The following is a 16,340-nucleotide window of genomic DNA, read 5'->3' on the forward strand; positions in this document are numbered from 1 at the left end:
CAAGACCCTGCCACATAGGCTTACATTCTAATAAAATCATAATAAAACAAAAGGAGGGGAAGAGAATGCACCAAACAGGCACAGGGTAGGGTAAAACTAACAGTATAAAGTCAGAGCAAAATCAAGTTTTAAAAGCTCTAGGAAAAAGAAAGGTTTTTAGCTGAGCTTTAAAAGCTGCGATTGAACTTGTAGTTCTCAAATGTTCTGGAAGAGCGTTCCAGGCATAAGGGGCAGCGGAAGAAAATGGACGAAGACGAGCAAGGGAAGTAGAGACCCTTGGGCAGGTGAGAAACATGGCATCAGAGGAGCGAAGAGCATGAGCGGGGCAATAGTGTGAGATGAGAGAGGAGAGATAGGAAGGAGCTAGACAGTGAAAAGCTTTGTAGGTCAACAGGAAAAGTTTATATTGGATTCTGAAGTGAATTGGAAGCCAATGAAGAGATTTCAGAAGTGGAGTAACATGGTCAGAGCGGCGAGCCAAGAAGATGATCTTAGCAGCAGAGTGGTGAACAGAAACCAATGGACTGATGTGAGAAGAAGGAAGGCCAGTGAGAAGAAGGTTGCAGTAGTCCAACCGAGAAATAACCAATGCATGAACAAGAGTCTTGGCAGAAGAGACAGACAAAAATGGTCGAATCCTGGCAATATTATACAGGAAAAAACGACAGGATTTAGCTACTGTCTCAATATGAGGAATAAAGGAGAGCGAGGAATCAAATATAAAGCCAAGACTACGAGCTTCCTTGACTGGAGTAAGCGTAACATTATTGACAGTAAGAGAGAATGGGAGATGAGGAGAAGGTTTAGGAGGAAAAACAAGCAATTCAGTCTTTGCCATGTTAAGTTTCAAACGACGATGAAGCAACCAAGCTGAGATATCTGAAAGACATGCTGAGATACGATCATGAACATCAGGAGAAAGATCCGTAGAAGAAAGATATAATTGTGTGTCATCGGCATACAGATGATATTGGAGGCCATGAGATTGAATAAGATTACCCAAGGGCAACATGTATAAAGAAAACAACAATGGGCCAAGCACCGAGCCTTGCGGAACCCCTACTGAAACGGGAAAGGAGGAAGACGAGCTGCCATTAGCCAACACGCTGAAAGAGCGACCCGCTAGATAGGAGGCAAACCAGTTATAGACAGAGCCACAAAATCCGAGGTCATGAAGGGAATCTAAATTTATGCAGTTATACGATTATACAATGTATACAATTATACAATGTATACAGTTATACAATTAGTTATATAATTTATGTAGTTATACAAGAATATATTCATTAGTCTGAATTTCTTTCTTGGCACCTCTTGCATATCACTACCCATCAGTTAAATCAAAATTGTAAAAGTTAATCCAGCCATAAATCCTAGAGAATACTGTCTATATTTAATACCTAGGGTTTGTCTTCCAAATTACATCCCATGCACCCTAATGTCCGAGAAGACTTTAATTTTACTTCAGTAGTATTAATGTCCTCTTCAGCTATGATTTCTATTCAGCATATTTCTCTAGTTTCTTTCACAAGGTGTTTTAACATATCCTAATGTGAGATGATCCAAATAAACTTTTTTGTATTTTTTTGAGGTGCAAACTAAGGGTTGGTTTAATTTCCAACCATCCAAAGCAATTATTTCTTTGATTTTTTTTTTGTGGGGACGGGGTCTCATTTAGTATCAATTTCTACTCCCTCAAGGTCATTCTGGTTGAAGGTAAAATGGCTACATTTCCCATCGTTTGACCTTCAGGGTGTTTCCAAATGAAATGGTTCTAGCACTTAATGATTTTTCACAGTAAGAAAAAAGTTAGAAAAAAGGAGGAACAAATAGAAACACGGGAGGGTTACAAACTGAAGGTCTGAAATTCCATGAATGTGGCAGGATAATAGCAGGATAAAAGTCTCGCCTAGAAGCACCCTTGGGGCACATCTATACCAAGCAGGATATAACACTTTGAAAACAGTATATGGAATGTGCCCTGGACCTGAACAGTTGTCAATATTGTTATAAATTGTTATAAAGCAGTAGTGTAGATCCTGCCTTAGTCTTAGTTTTCAAAGTATCTTTTAGACAGAAAATAAATTCTTATTAATACACCCCAGAGAGGGATGTCCCATTGATTTCAATGGGAGAGCAGTTAAGCATATGCTGGATTATATACCTTATTTCATTCAAAACTGTAATTTGATCATCTTGCATAAAATGTCTTTTTAAAGAATCATAAAAGACATAAAAACATTCCTGAAATACTCTACTCTAGTAGTCTTCTTTCCTTTTTATTGGGCACATTGTATTTTTTTTTAAAACGAAGTGGATTTTGGAGTGCTATGACTAACAGCTTCATTTTTCTCATAGGGTTTATGTAGATATACTGGGGGCGGTTTAGTAGAAGGGCAACTAATCCTGACTTTGACCAAATGAATATATAGCCATCAAAATCAAATGCTGCAAATATAAGTATGGGACAATTTTAATTGGAGGTAAATGTTTATTTAATTATTTGATTAATTTATATCCTGTTTTTCCACCAAAAATGGCACTCATAATTTTTACCTATTATCCATTTTTCTTTTGGCTAAGGTGTTGTCAACCCTGTCCTTTAAAAAAAAACTGTTTTCATTTTTATGTAATAAAAATTGATAAGCACAATACTCTCTTCCCATTTAAGTGGCTTTATTTGTAATATTAGGTTTTTCAGATAGGATTTAATGAGCTTATTTCCTCTTGCCTTTTGACACACTTTCCTTAGCAGCTGCCTACATATCTGGATGCTTTGGAAAATAATTATTCTCTGCTTTGCCATAAGATATGTTACCTTGTAAGGTAAGAACACGTTTCCTTCTTTTTAGAAGTGGCTTCTTAAAAGCAGCATATGAAGAAAAATTGTTTATTGCTATTTATCAAATGTTATAAATCAAGGAGGAACAATAACATTTGGAGTCCTGCCAAGTGATGGTTTTAGGACAATAAATAGACATTTATTATATAGTTGCTGTTTCTCTGTTATGTCAGATACAGACATGGGTCTTCATCTAGAACATTTTTATGTAGAACCTCCATTGCAGGAAAACTGTATTTTACGCATTGCTCAAAAAGCTGTAGCTGACAAATGAAGCTCTTTACCCACAATTGTGATTATGACTAGTGTGGAAATTGTGGTTATATGAGAAAGACAGCGACCAAGTGGGCTGGGACAAGGACGGGCCATGTACTCTCATATGAACCTAGCTCAAATAGATATTTGAGGTCTTGCTCTGGGTAGCTCCACTCACGTAATGCCATTTTTCACCTGACCCTGCTCCCTATAGCTCCCTGAATCACACACAGGTCAACTCCAGAGGGTTGGAAAACCCTCAGGAAGAGCATTGGATGTCGTATTTGGGGACTAAATTCAGAAGAGGGTATTGGTGAATATCAAGGAATACTCCTCTTGCAGAAATGCCTTTCCTTGCTCATGTAGGGCACCTTTAGATCCAAACCATTGAGCTGGGTGTTACCACTTTAGAAGCTGAGTGGTTCATAGCTGTACCATTCATTACGTCTTTGATAAGCTTTATGTACTAAATTGTGAAAGGGTGTTCTAAACCATACATGACAGTATTGATGCAGTAGTATAGGCAACTGTGTAATACAGCCATGAGGATCCTGTTCTGGTTCAGGACTGCAGTGAGGACATGTCATGGTTGTAATCAGGAACTCCTTGCCACGGCAGGTGCTACTCACTTTAAAAGTATTCACACCATTGCTCATTGTGTCTGTAGAGTTGCATCTGGTTTGGTCCTACATTTAGAAATTAAACAAGCAAAAACAAATGCCAGTTCCCTGCCATTCAGGAACTTTTTACTATTTTCCAAGTCTTTGAAGTTCTATGAAGACTGTGCACTGCCCTCCACAACACTGAGTCCATAGCTAGATGGGGAGAAACCCCGAGGTGATCCCTGGGATCATCTCTGTGCATCCACATGATGCACAGGGGATCCCGGGACCAGGGAGGGATGATCCCTCCTTTGCCTCGGGATCTCGCCCTCCCCTTTAGCTCCAGTTTTTCCATGGTCTCAGGCTGACCTCTATCGTCTTTCCCCTTAGCCTCCTTTTTTCCAAGCTAAACAATCCCAGCTGTTGTAACCTTCCCTACATTAGCCCTAAATTAGCCTAGATCCAACCAATTATGTCTTATAACAGGGGTGGGCAGAAAGTAGTACAGCTCCAGATGTTTTGGACTTCAACTCACAGTATTCCTGCCCATTAATCATGCTGGCAGGTGGTTCTGGAAGTTGAAGTCCAAAACATCTGGACATCTACTTTCTGCCCACCCCTATCAGATTACTAAGGCTGCAATTTGTGCATCTTTATCTTGGAGTAAGCCCCACTGAACACAGTGAGACTTAACCTGCATGCATAGGATTATGTTGTAAGTCATGGAACCAACATAAAGAGAGGTGACTCATAATTTAGTCTTAAGCAGCCCTTAGAGTTTGGTGCAAGATGCAAGTGTTGTCAAATTACTTAGAAACAGTGACCACAACTCTTTCAAATTAAACATATGTGGGTGAAGAATTCCCCAGAAAATCCAATACAATGAATATTTAATTTCAAAAAGATTTCCCCCCCCCAAAAAATGAGAGGATTACTTAAAATGAAGTAGAAATCTTAGGGGTGGGGGTGCAGGTGGGGAACACAGCTTCTAGCAAGCTGTGAGTGACAAAGGAATTGAAAAGTAAATTGCTAAAGGTATGAAATTTACTTTTAAAAATATTTAAATATAACAGGAGTAGGAAAACAGCTAGTAAAGCAGCTAGGTAACAAATTAATACAAACACACACAGAACTGAAGAGAAGATGAATAAATACTTTGCTTTAGTCTTCAGTGAAAACAAGAGCTACATCATAGCCATTTTTCACACAGAGTATGTAAAAAAATATCTAAATGGAGACAACAAACCATGGCACAGTTTGCTGTGGTGATTGTGCAAATCGGGTCAGTGTCACACTCAGGTGAGAGGTCTTAGCAAAAATGAAATAGCAAACTTGGAAGGTAGCCAGTGTAACACCATTTTTACTCACTATTTTACATTTTGCACTATGTAGTAGATGATACTTCAAAAATGATGTTGAGATTGTGAGAAAAATCTGGAAGTCATGTTTCTAGAGATGGATTAAGAACTGCAGTTTATAGGTACTTATAGTGTACAGTTATAAACAGAATCGAAAATCCTTTCTTTTGTTGCCAACAGGTATTGGGTAAGAGAATTCTGGGTCATGTTCAAAACAGATACCAGCCTTACAAACACAATGGAGGAATTTCAGGAATTGGTGAAAGCTAATGGTGAGGAGTTACACTGTCGCCTAATTGACACATCTCAAATGTGAGTGTCAAGGTCTTAATATATTGGGAGAAACACATGCACAAACATTGCTTTTAACCTTCCTGAAGAATAAAGTGTAATAAATAATCCATAGTTATGAATATTTCCTTCTTTCATGAAAGAGGGACAGTGAAGGACTTCTGTTCAAGTTCTCAGAATTGTGTCTCAGCAGTCTGTAGCACAATGACTACATGGATCCCAAAGGCATGGGCAGAGCTCCGTGTGGCCAGTGGGTTGCTTGGGTTGGCTTCTTTTTGTGTGAAATTTCTTCTCCATGTTGTGGCATGGCAGTGTTTATGGCCATGCCATCTCTTTTGGGGTTGGGGTCATCTATAATTGGACAGCAGAAGTGGCCAGGACCCAGTAATTGGTTTGGGAACAACTGCTACTGATCAGTCTCTTGGGTGGGAGGCCATTGTGAGAAATCCATGTAGAAACAGAATATACTAATATACAATATAATATAAACAGGTAAAGTCAAGATTTTATTACCTGATTTCACTGAAAACAAAAACAGATTTTTAGCTTGTAAATTTTAAACCCAACAGGGCAACTCCTCCCAACCCACACCTGAAAAAATAAAAATGATAGACTAATTGTTGTTTAATACGATTTGAAAGCTTCTATTTTGAACCTGATCTTTTAAACAAATTATTTATAAACTTGTTATCACAACAATGCTTTTTAAAATGGAGTAATCACATTGCTTTCTGTTTGAGAACATACAAGAATTGCGGATTCAGGAATTGCAGAATAGATTTCTGGGATAACAGGAATAGAAGAGTTAAGTGGGGTCTTAGAACAAATTATTACAGTACGGAGTGCTTCTGTTCAGGTTTCCAGGCTCTCTAAGTTTCCCCTTCCATTTTGTTTTTTGTTCTTTTGTAGGAGGAGGGATGGACTCATTTATGCCCAATCCCAGCTACATGAAAAGTTTTGATTTCTCTATTGAGCAGCTCTCATTTCCATCCTGGGGACATTTTACGATGACCTGGTTCTCACTTAATGGCAACACATTGTGGGTTAATTAATTAATCCAGGATTTACCATGGTGAATACCGGGCACACGCTACAGCCATTTTGAATATTGACCTCTGTTTGGGCTGGTTAGGGGTTACTACGTGATGCCTGAACACTGTAAGTTAATTGTGGGTGAAACAATCCACAATTAACCTACAATTAGTAGTTAGATTAACTATGGATTGTTTAACCTATGATTGGCCTGTAGACTGGATTCACACAATACGATAACCCACACTGAAGGGTTGAGTGTAGATTGTCATTGAACCGTGGGTCATCGTGGTATCCGAATACACCTGTGCTTACAATCCATGTTTTATAAACCAAGAACAACCCACAGTTCACAACCCAACCACAACCCTGGGTTCTTTTCATGGGTTGTTCTTGGATCCAGGAATCTGAAGTATCCTATGGCCTTCCAGACTCTGTCTAAGGGCCATAGGATTCCCCCTCCCCCCCGTTCTATCCATGCCATTGAGTTGTTATGGGGCTGCTTTGGGTGTTTTCTTGATTGTGACCATTTAGGATTTGTATTCTTCTAAAAAAAATTTAGGCTTCTGCACATCTTAGAGTTACCCCGAGTCTGCCTGTACCTCCCTCTTGTGCATGGGTGGTGCAGTTTGGGCTACATAAATGTGAACATGGGGAAACTTGAATGAGTATGAATATATATGTGACTATCCTATGGTGGTATACATCAGAGGTGGACAGCAAGTAGATCTGGATCTACTGGTTGACCTCTGAGTGATTTGCAGTAGATCTGCAAGTATTTCTGACATCTAGTTGTTTAACAATAGGAGCAACAAATGGTTCCCCAATCTGCTATTAAGCTGCTGAAATGAGGAGCGCTTGGGGCAACTGAGAAAATTTCTGTGCAGAAGGACAATGAGTTCCATTCAGTTCTGGTACTCAAACCAAGTTGCTGGGCTCAGAGTTCTTTAGTTCCAAGCCTGCATCTTTTGCACTAAGCGCTTTTTAGTGGATCTCGCATTTCTAGTAAAAATACAAAATAGATCAAACAAGTCCAAAGTCTGCCCATGCCTGGTATATATCAACTGAGGGCCAAATAACATGTGATGCTGAGGCTTCAGTCCTATACCCACTTACCTGTGGGTAAGCCCCATTGAACTCAGAGGAACTTACTTATGAGTAGACGTGTAGGATTGCACTGTCAGACTCGTTTGTAATTTCTCAAAATGTTTTTTCTTTCTTTTATAAAATGCAGCTGTGAAGGCTGCAATCTACAGTGGAAGACTTGGGTATGCATGTGAAGGGGCTTATTAAGTCTTTCCTGTCTGTTAACTTCCCCAAACCCCAAAAAGTCCCTGTACTTTTTCACTGCAGGAGAAGTTAACTTATGTAAAAATAACATCTCCCATATTTATAAATCATCCCTCGTTTACAACCAAAATAGTAATAAAAAACAAGGTAAAACTAATACATCAATCAACTAAGCACAGGAGCAAGCAAACCTCCATGGAAATAAAATCAGAGAGTGACAATAGTATGCTTCAATGGTAACATAGCTGATTATTCTAACTCCTCTCATTTTGCTTGATTTACTACGTGTTGCTTTAACTGGTTAAGTATTGATCTGGGAAAGGATTACTTTTTACTAGGCTTCACTTCTAGCAGTTTTCTCCTTGGAAGAATTTTTTTTACCAGTAATATTATACTTTACTAATTAGTTATGCAGTGATGCCCTATTAGACAGAAGGATAGTAAAATTAGTAGTTACCTCAGTAGTCAAATATATGTAAAATTAGCATATGATATTGAGCTTTGTTGCAGATATAACAGTATTATGATAGAATCATTTCAAACTACTGCCCATAGGAATTTGTGTTCTCATCAGTCCTCTTCTGGCGTTACACAATTCTAAACATGGAAGACAGACAGGTTCCTGATTACATGGAGCTCTGTAACTGCATTCAGCCAAATATGGTTGCATTTTCACTTCAGAGCTTCCCTGTCAACATGGGATAGTCAGGGTGGAGTGGGCAGAGTCGAAGCATGTGTTCCCATCTACCCTCTACACTTAAACATTTGTACCACCAGAAGAGAGCTATTGAGATCACAAATACTAATTTCTTCCTTTAGTTACTATCAGTTGCTTGATTTCTATCTGAAGGAATATATAAGTACCTTCTGCTGCAGGTGATAAAATACTTCTCTCTCTCTCTCTCTCTCTCTCTCTCTCTCTCTCTCTTTCTCAAGAAACGCTCGAGATTGGTCCAGAAAGATCACACAGCGGATAAAATCCAACAGCAGTAAGAAACGAAAAGTTTCACTGCTCTTCGATCATTTGGAACCGGAGGAGTTGTCAGATCACCTTACCTACCTTGAATTCAAGTCCTTCCGACGAATATCAGTGAGCTGATGGCTTTTTATAAGTTAACTACCCAAACGGTTTCTTTGAATAGGGTGTGTATATAGATGGTTCAGTTTTAAAGTAGTTTGATGGCAGCCATGTGCTGTAATGAGAGACCTCTGGGAGCTTCCTTGTGACCTTGATGAGTCAGTGCAAAAAGAAAATAGGAGCTTTAATAAGATGGTCCATAAAGTTTTCCACCAAATTCTTTTATTTCTGGCAGCAAGGAAAGATATTATAATGGATACAAATTGATAAGCATTAATAGTGAGCAGTAATATGTGATTACATACTTGTCTTTATTTCATGTACTCCATCAAACATCAAAATGGAGTAGAAACATAAAAACATTTTACTGAAATAAAAATAAATTGGAATATAGCATGAAATACAGAGTAATCCTATGGCTCCAGGTAATGGGGGTGTTCAGACAATTGAGCAGGTAAAAGAAGCCATTGTGGCTTCTCCCTCCACCACAGCTTGTGCCTCTGCCTGTCATTCGAATCCAGTATGGTGCATGGCAGCAGTAGCTTCATACCCATGCACAGGGCTGGCGGGGGGAGAAGCCCCAATGGCTTCTTTGAGCCCTGTGATTGTCTGAACCTGGACAGTGTGTGGAACTCCATAGGATGCTGCGGCAGCAGCTAGATGGGCTCAGAGGCCCATCAAACAAAAATGGCAAAAGAGGAGGCTGTAAAAGCTTCTGATGTTCCACCCACCCTGCAGAGCTCTTGCCAGCAAGGCTTTGGATGGACAGAGGGCTCCAACACTGTAGCTCTCCATCCATCGACCATCAATCGCAAAGGATTGCACCTTTAAGCATGTTTCTTTTGAAAGGCAAGTTGTACCTAAACCCACACCTTGCACGTTATGAAAAGAAAAAGCTTCCTTTTAACTAACAGGTTTTCGAATTCTAAATATTTTGTTTCGAACAAGGTGGCAAGTGTCACTTGTTGTTAAATGAAGTATAACCTCAGAAGCTTTAAACAAGTTTTGTTCCCACTAGGTAGAAAGGTACTAAAGGAAATATATTGTGAATGGGTTGTATCTAACGTTGGCTTTGCACTAGGGTAAAGTGCTTCTGCTTGCACAAGATGGTGTACCCTATTATTGCTAATCCCATTCCTGTTGCAAGCCCCATTCCTTTCAAGCCTCTCCTCCATTTCCCTTACTATTCTGGAGGGTCCCTCATTCCCCCATCAACTTTTCAGGAGTTGCAGGCGAGGATGCAATTGCTAGGAGGAACCAGGTCCCCATCTTACATGAGTGGAAGCGCTTGCCTTTAGTGCAGAGGTGAGGAATGTATGGCCCACAAAGCTTCCCCTTCATGCCCTGCTCCCATTGGCAAGGAGGGTTTTTTCAAGCCTATTTGCCACTCAGGAGGTTCTTCATCATCTTCACTCTTTTGCTTGAAAATGCCTATCCATGGGCATGGCTAGACTAGGGGGGTGAAGGGGGATGATCTCACGATATGATGTTCACGAGACCCTCCCCCTCAGTCTACATGTGGCGCGCGACATCCCGGGAAGAAGAGGATGTCGCGGCTGCCATTTTGTTTGTTTTTTAATCGGAAATGAATGCGGGAGCACTCCTACGAAAAAAGTGAGCTTTTTATTTTAAAAAAAGATCCTGCTCTCCCCCCTCCTGCACCCGATGGGCACGGAGCTCCTGAAGAGCTTCGTGCCCCATGCCTAGTTCCCGGCTCCTCGTGGATGCACAGGGATGATCCTGGGGCGATCCCCGGGATATTGGCAGGTCTAGACATGCCCCATATTACTTCAAAGTTGTGGAGTGAGTCCCTGGGCAAAACAGCCAACATACTCTTGCCTCTGGAATAACAGTTGTAGATACTCAGATGTAAGTTTAGCAGTTCAGGGAACAAACTGTAAAAGTTCTCACTTAGTCATGCATGAGTTCTCTTTATTTTAAGCTCTAGGTCATGACTTTTCTCATGTGCTAAGTTAAAATCTAACAGCTTTGGAATCTCAAGTCACATCTTTGTGCTCAGGTTGCTACCTATAAGCAGCAAACATATTCATCATACACACACGCACACTTATGGTTATATAATGCTTCATTTGTTGTCATTAATAATTTTGGGTTACAAGAAGGATAATGCCTTATAAAAATCTAAGCTTCTGATAGCACTGAACACAAATCAGTTTTTGTGTAGATATTGGTAATAAAATTATTTATTTATTTTTATTTTATTATTTTATTTATTACATTTTCATACCGCCCAATAGCCGAAGCTCTCTGGGCGGTTCACAAAAATTAAATCCATGAGGAACATAATAATAAAACTACCAACAATCTAAAAACCCAAACACAGAGATTATTTAGTTTAATCTCATTAATGCATGAAATGAAGCATTCCATTTTTATGAGTTATGTATTTTAGTACAGTTTGAGCTACTCAAAATTCACTAGAACACATTACTAGTAGTACCCTACATAATCCCCATGTTCTGTACCTTATCTTTTTGCATAAGAAAAATGTCAAATGCCATAAAAGCCAGTGCATGGATTACTTTTACACGAGGCAAGGTATCTTACATCTGATTTGATAACTTTAAATAGAGGCTTGAAATACCCATGTTATAGATGGGTATCCATGTATTGCTTGCACATAATGTATAGAGCTGCCTGGCATGTGGGTTGCTCCTATGGAGAGTTTCCACTCATTACCAAGATCTGGCAGGGAGATTCTCAAAATGATGCCGGACCACTACATGGTAAGGCACTGTAAATGTTACATAGAACTGTTTTATGGAGCCATCATATGGTGTTAAAAGACTTTGGGCATGTCTACACCAGGGGGGTGGAGGGGGATGATCTTGCGATATGATGATCACAAGATCCTCCCCCTCAGTCTACACATGGCTTGCAACATCCTGGGAGGAAGAGGATGTTGCGCCCGCTGTTTATTTTTGTTATTTTAATTGAAGAAGAGCGCAGGAGCGCTCCTGCGCAAAAGTGAGTATCTTTAAAAAAAACCCAACTTCTCCTGCTCCCCCCACCCAGCCCTGATGGGCACGAAGCTCTTGAGGAGCTCCATGGCCTGTGCCCAGTTCCTCACGGTTACTCGTGGAGAGCTGGGACGAAAACGGGATGCCCGGCCACACCTCCTGTGGTCTCTGGATCATCCCAAGACCATGGGCAAAAACACAATTAAAGGATAGGGCGATATCCCGGGGCAAGGAAAGGATCCTGCCTTCTTGCCCCTGGGATCCCCTGTGTGTCATGAGGATGCACAGGGATGATCCCAGGGCAATCCCTGGGATATCCCCAGGTCTAGACATGCCCTTTATAGCACTGACACATGTTAAAAGAGATTCTATGATTCATTTTCCAAGCTTCTTCTAGTCTAAAACTGACTTGCTTCAGATTATATTTTGATTCCTATGTTTAAATTTCCATCAGTGAAGAGGAGCTGTTTCAATTTAAAGAAAAATGCAATTCTCTTAGGGCAAAAGAATGGGGGTGCAAGGAGTATACCAGTAAAAGGAGAATTAATGTTAATTTTTCTCTGCCCCCTTCCCTTGTTGGAAGTTTTCAGATTATCAGAACTACATCATGAACGGCTGTGTGAAGGACAATCCAACAATGGAACGCTCGATTGCTCTTTGTAATGGTATTTCCCAGTGGGTACAATTAATGGTACTCAATAGACCAACACCACAGCTTCGAGCGGAAGTATTCATCAAATTCATTCATGTGGCCCAGGTTAGCTCAGTTATAAATTGTTTCGAGTTTGGCTCATTCTTCCTTTATTCACTTAATAACAGGCGTTTCATTCAATTCTCACCTCCACCCCCCATCACTGGCAAGCCTCCCTAGTGTTGCTGCCAGAACCTACCACCTTTGGCCCCCCTGGCAGTGCTCCAGCCAGCAGCCATCCCCTTACCCTTGATAGGCTTACCTGGTGGTGTTGAGGTGGGAGCTGAGAATAAAGAACTATGGGTACTGACATTGAATAAAATTGTTTATTTTATTTAATGCATTTTTAGCTACTTTTCAAGACTGCACTATCATCCACCTGTCTCATTGAAATCCTCAACCTTTTTGGGTCAGTGGACACATCTGGAATGTTGAGGGTGTTGTGGCCATTGTCACAAAATGGATGTCATAGGGCAGTGGTTCCCAAACTTTTTCAGGTAACTGCCCCCTTGGTTCCACAAACTCATGCCCAGTGCTCCCTGGGAGTCCAATGAGGTCAGGGAGGGAGGGGGAGGGGTTAACGGCGGCAGCAAGCCCCACACCAAGGAGCGCCCGGCAGGGCCAAAATACTGCTGCAAGAGAACGCATGTGCTTAAAAAGCAGGTCAATCACAGCAGTATCCTAACTTCTTTTTTTAAAAAAACAAACACACCCCATTTTTTGCAAACTCTGCTAGGAAGAGGCACTCTGAGGAGGGCCTTAGATGATGAGTGTAGTATATTTGGGTAGTGTCATGCTGGGAGAGGCGCTCCATCAGCCCGAGTTGTCTGGAGCCGTGCTGCCAACAAGACCCTCCTCAATCCACACATGTATTAATACTATTTAAGAAGAGTCCTTTTAACAGTGAATTGAAATGTTTCAAAAGCACCAAAATGCTAATAAAGAGACATACCTTGCTTGGTGTGCCCCGCCACGCCAGCTGCAAACTGAGGCGTTCGCTCTCTTTTCGCTCCCTCTCTCGGCAAGCCTGCGGCAGGTGCTACCCATTTAAAGAGGCTGCGCTAATCTGGATCCTGCTGGTCTGGGTGCCCGGGCTGAGCAGCGGCCCCCGGGCAGAGGAGCTGAGCTGAGGAGCTGAGAATGAAAAAGGGGCCGTGCTGCGCGCAGCCCCTTTAAATGGGAAGCACCCACCACAGGCTTGCTGAGGGAAAGGAGAGCGAACGCCTCTATTTTGCAGCCAGCTTGGCGGGGCACACCAAGCCGGGTATGTCTCTTCATTACTGTTTTGGTGCTTTGAAACATTTCAATTCACTGTTAAAAGGACTCTTCTTAAACGGTATTAATACATGTGTGGATTCTTCCCCTATATGGCTTGGGACCAAACTACCTTCTCCCATAAAAATGTCCCTGGGAAAAGACCACCTCGAGCGCCCCCTTGCCTCTTAACACCCCCCTATGCAATCCCACCGCCCCCAAGGGGGCAAAACTGCCCACTTTGGGAACCACTGTCATAGGGGTTACCTGTTCACAAAATGGCTGCCATAGTGGGCATGGTTGATCACAGAATACCCATTTTCCAGGAGGCAAACTGGAAAAAAAGAAAATTAACTTGCCCAAAAAACTAAGGAACAAGGCAGAGGTAGGGACTGAGCTACAAAACACAAAATCATTCTTTTGAAACCACATTTTTCTCCCCAACACTCATTTCACAGAAATAGTTGTGTTAAACAGACAATTTAAAATCTCATTGAGGCAATGTCTGTGTCCAGTGATATCAGTCCAGCAGTGTACATTTGACATAATAAAAAACTGAATAATGGTTGCTATTCATTTATTTTTAACACAGAAACTTCACCAGTTGCAGAATTTCAACACATTAATGGCTGTGATAGGTGGTCTTTGTCATAGCTCGATCTCTAGACTTAAAGAAACAAGTTCTCATGTTCCTCATGACATTCATAAGGTTAGTTGTACTCTTCACTGTATTCTGTTTATTTATTTTACAATATTTATACACTGTTTTTCAACCATAAGCATGATTAAAACAGTTCACAATAATAAAATCAGATTTATTAGCAGATGATATTGCCCTCAGTATAATGCATCCCAAAAGCATACCCAGTTATTTATTTATTTGGGTTACTAATGGGAAATAATGCTTGATTTGTTCATTTCAGAGGGTTTTGCTGCTGTAGCTATAGCTGGTTCTTAAAAAGAGAGGTTGTCTATAGGATTGTCCTGAAGGGTTGTATAATACTCACGTGAGTGGCCTCATTTGGAGAAGACAAATCGAGAAAGCCTTTTCTGTTGAGAACCCCACATCTATGGAACGCCCTTTCCAGGGAGATCTTCCTGGTGTCTTCATTATATACATTTAGGGAAGAATCCTATGCAGGATGAAACAGAAATGGAGAATGCTGTGGATGGGATTTTTTTTCTATCTAAACATGTATAGGCTTGTGCCCTTAGAGAGATCAGGTTAAGACCTTCCTCTTCCAGAAGGCATTTAATCTTTAATATTTGGCTATAATTATTAATTTTACTGTTGTCTCCTTAATGGTTTTAAATGTTTAATATTGTATTATTTTGATACTTTTATTGTTCTGTTTTTGTTTAATTATTTTGTTTTTTGTTTTGCTTTCAGATTGTAAATTGCGCCAACGGCATTTGCCGGTTGTGCAGTCTACAAAATAAATAAATAAATAACAGTTGTATGTAAGACTAAACCATAATTTAGCATAGCCTTCCCTAATCTAATGCCCTCCAGATGTGTGAGAGTACAATTCCCATCATTCCCACCCAACAAGCCCATGCTGGTTGGGAATGATGGGAGTTGTAGTCCAGTAAACTTGGAGGGACTAATTTAGCATTGCAAGACCATGCACTTGAGTTCCCTGCAGCTCCTCCTCTGATGTGACTGTGAGGAGTTTGGAAGCATTCATTTCCATTTTTAGATTAACCACAGTTTAGCATGTTGTCTGAACCTGGACAAACGCTGGTTAATATTTACTTTGTTGAAACAAGACAACTTTAAACCATGGTTTAGGAAATTTGTTTCAATTAACTGTAGTTCGGATGACACACTAAATTGCAGTTAATGTAAAATGGAAGTGGAAGCTTCCATTCTCTTCCTTGCAATCATACCAGAAAGTGGACCGGGGAGCATTTGAGCTCAAGAGCCACGTAGGCGTATTCTTATAGTGCTAAACCATGCTTTAGTGTTATGACCAAATGCAACCAGGATGTTTGCATATAATTTAATTACAAGTGTGCTGGATTAATTGGTTTGTTGTATGTTTCTCAAGTAGCCCTATTAATGAACGTAGCAAATTAGCTAATTTTTCTTCCATTTGTTTCCATTTAAGGTGTTCAATGAAATGACAGAACTTCTGTCGTCCTGTAGGAACTATGATAATTATCGGCGTACATACAATGAGTGCAGTAACTTTAAGATCCCCATCCTTGGAGTACATTTGAAAGACTTGATCTCCCTTTATGAGGCCATGCCAGATTACTTGGAAGAGAAAAAAGTTAATATACATAAATTGTATTCGTTGTACAATCATGTCAATGAACTGATACAACTTCAAGAGATTGGGCCTCCCCTGGAGGCTAACAAGGATCTTGTTCATCTCCTCACAGTAAGTTTCTCTATTTATAGGTTGAATTTTACTTTAACCTGATTATTCTGTGGGATTACTTAAAAGTCAGAAAGCTTTGACTGTGCAACCAGGGTGGGAAATTCAAGCCAGGACGGGTATTGTTTCCTGTAGGCCTCTGTTCAGTAGTACGTTGAAACATCAGTAGGCAGGTAAGCTTTTTTATTTCAGGAAAAACAGCATAAACAGCTTTTCTAAATAGGGCCACTTCCTTGATGTTATGGGCCTAGCACAGTTGCATTGAGCCCTAAACGTGTCAGA

At 40.5% G+C, this 16,340-nt stretch overlaps 1 protein-coding gene across 1 annotated transcript in view; it reads left to right on the top strand.

The window, feature by feature from the left end:
- RASGRP1 (RAS guanyl releasing protein 1) overlaps positions 1–16,340 on the top strand; it is a 61,680-nt gene that overhangs the window by 27,045 nt on the left and 18,295 nt on the right. Inside the window, exons 4-9 of the mRNA XM_063118466.1 lie at positions 2,764–2,826; positions 5,238–5,369; positions 8,607–8,760; positions 12,313–12,486; positions 14,267–14,383; positions 15,786–16,061. Coding sequence (XP_062974536.1) covers positions 2,764–2,826; positions 5,238–5,369; positions 8,607–8,760; positions 12,313–12,486; positions 14,267–14,383; positions 15,786–16,061 — 916 coding nt within the window. The remainder of the gene's footprint in view (positions 1–2,763; positions 2,827–5,237; positions 5,370–8,606; positions 8,761–12,312; positions 12,487–14,266; positions 14,384–15,785; positions 16,062–16,340) is intronic.

The sequence above is a fragment of the Elgaria multicarinata genome, chromosome 2 (assembly GCF_023053635.1).
Source record: "Elgaria multicarinata webbii isolate HBS135686 ecotype San Diego chromosome 2, rElgMul1.1.pri, whole genome shotgun sequence".
NCBI lineage: Eukaryota > Metazoa > Chordata > Lepidosauria > Squamata > Anguidae > Elgaria > Elgaria multicarinata.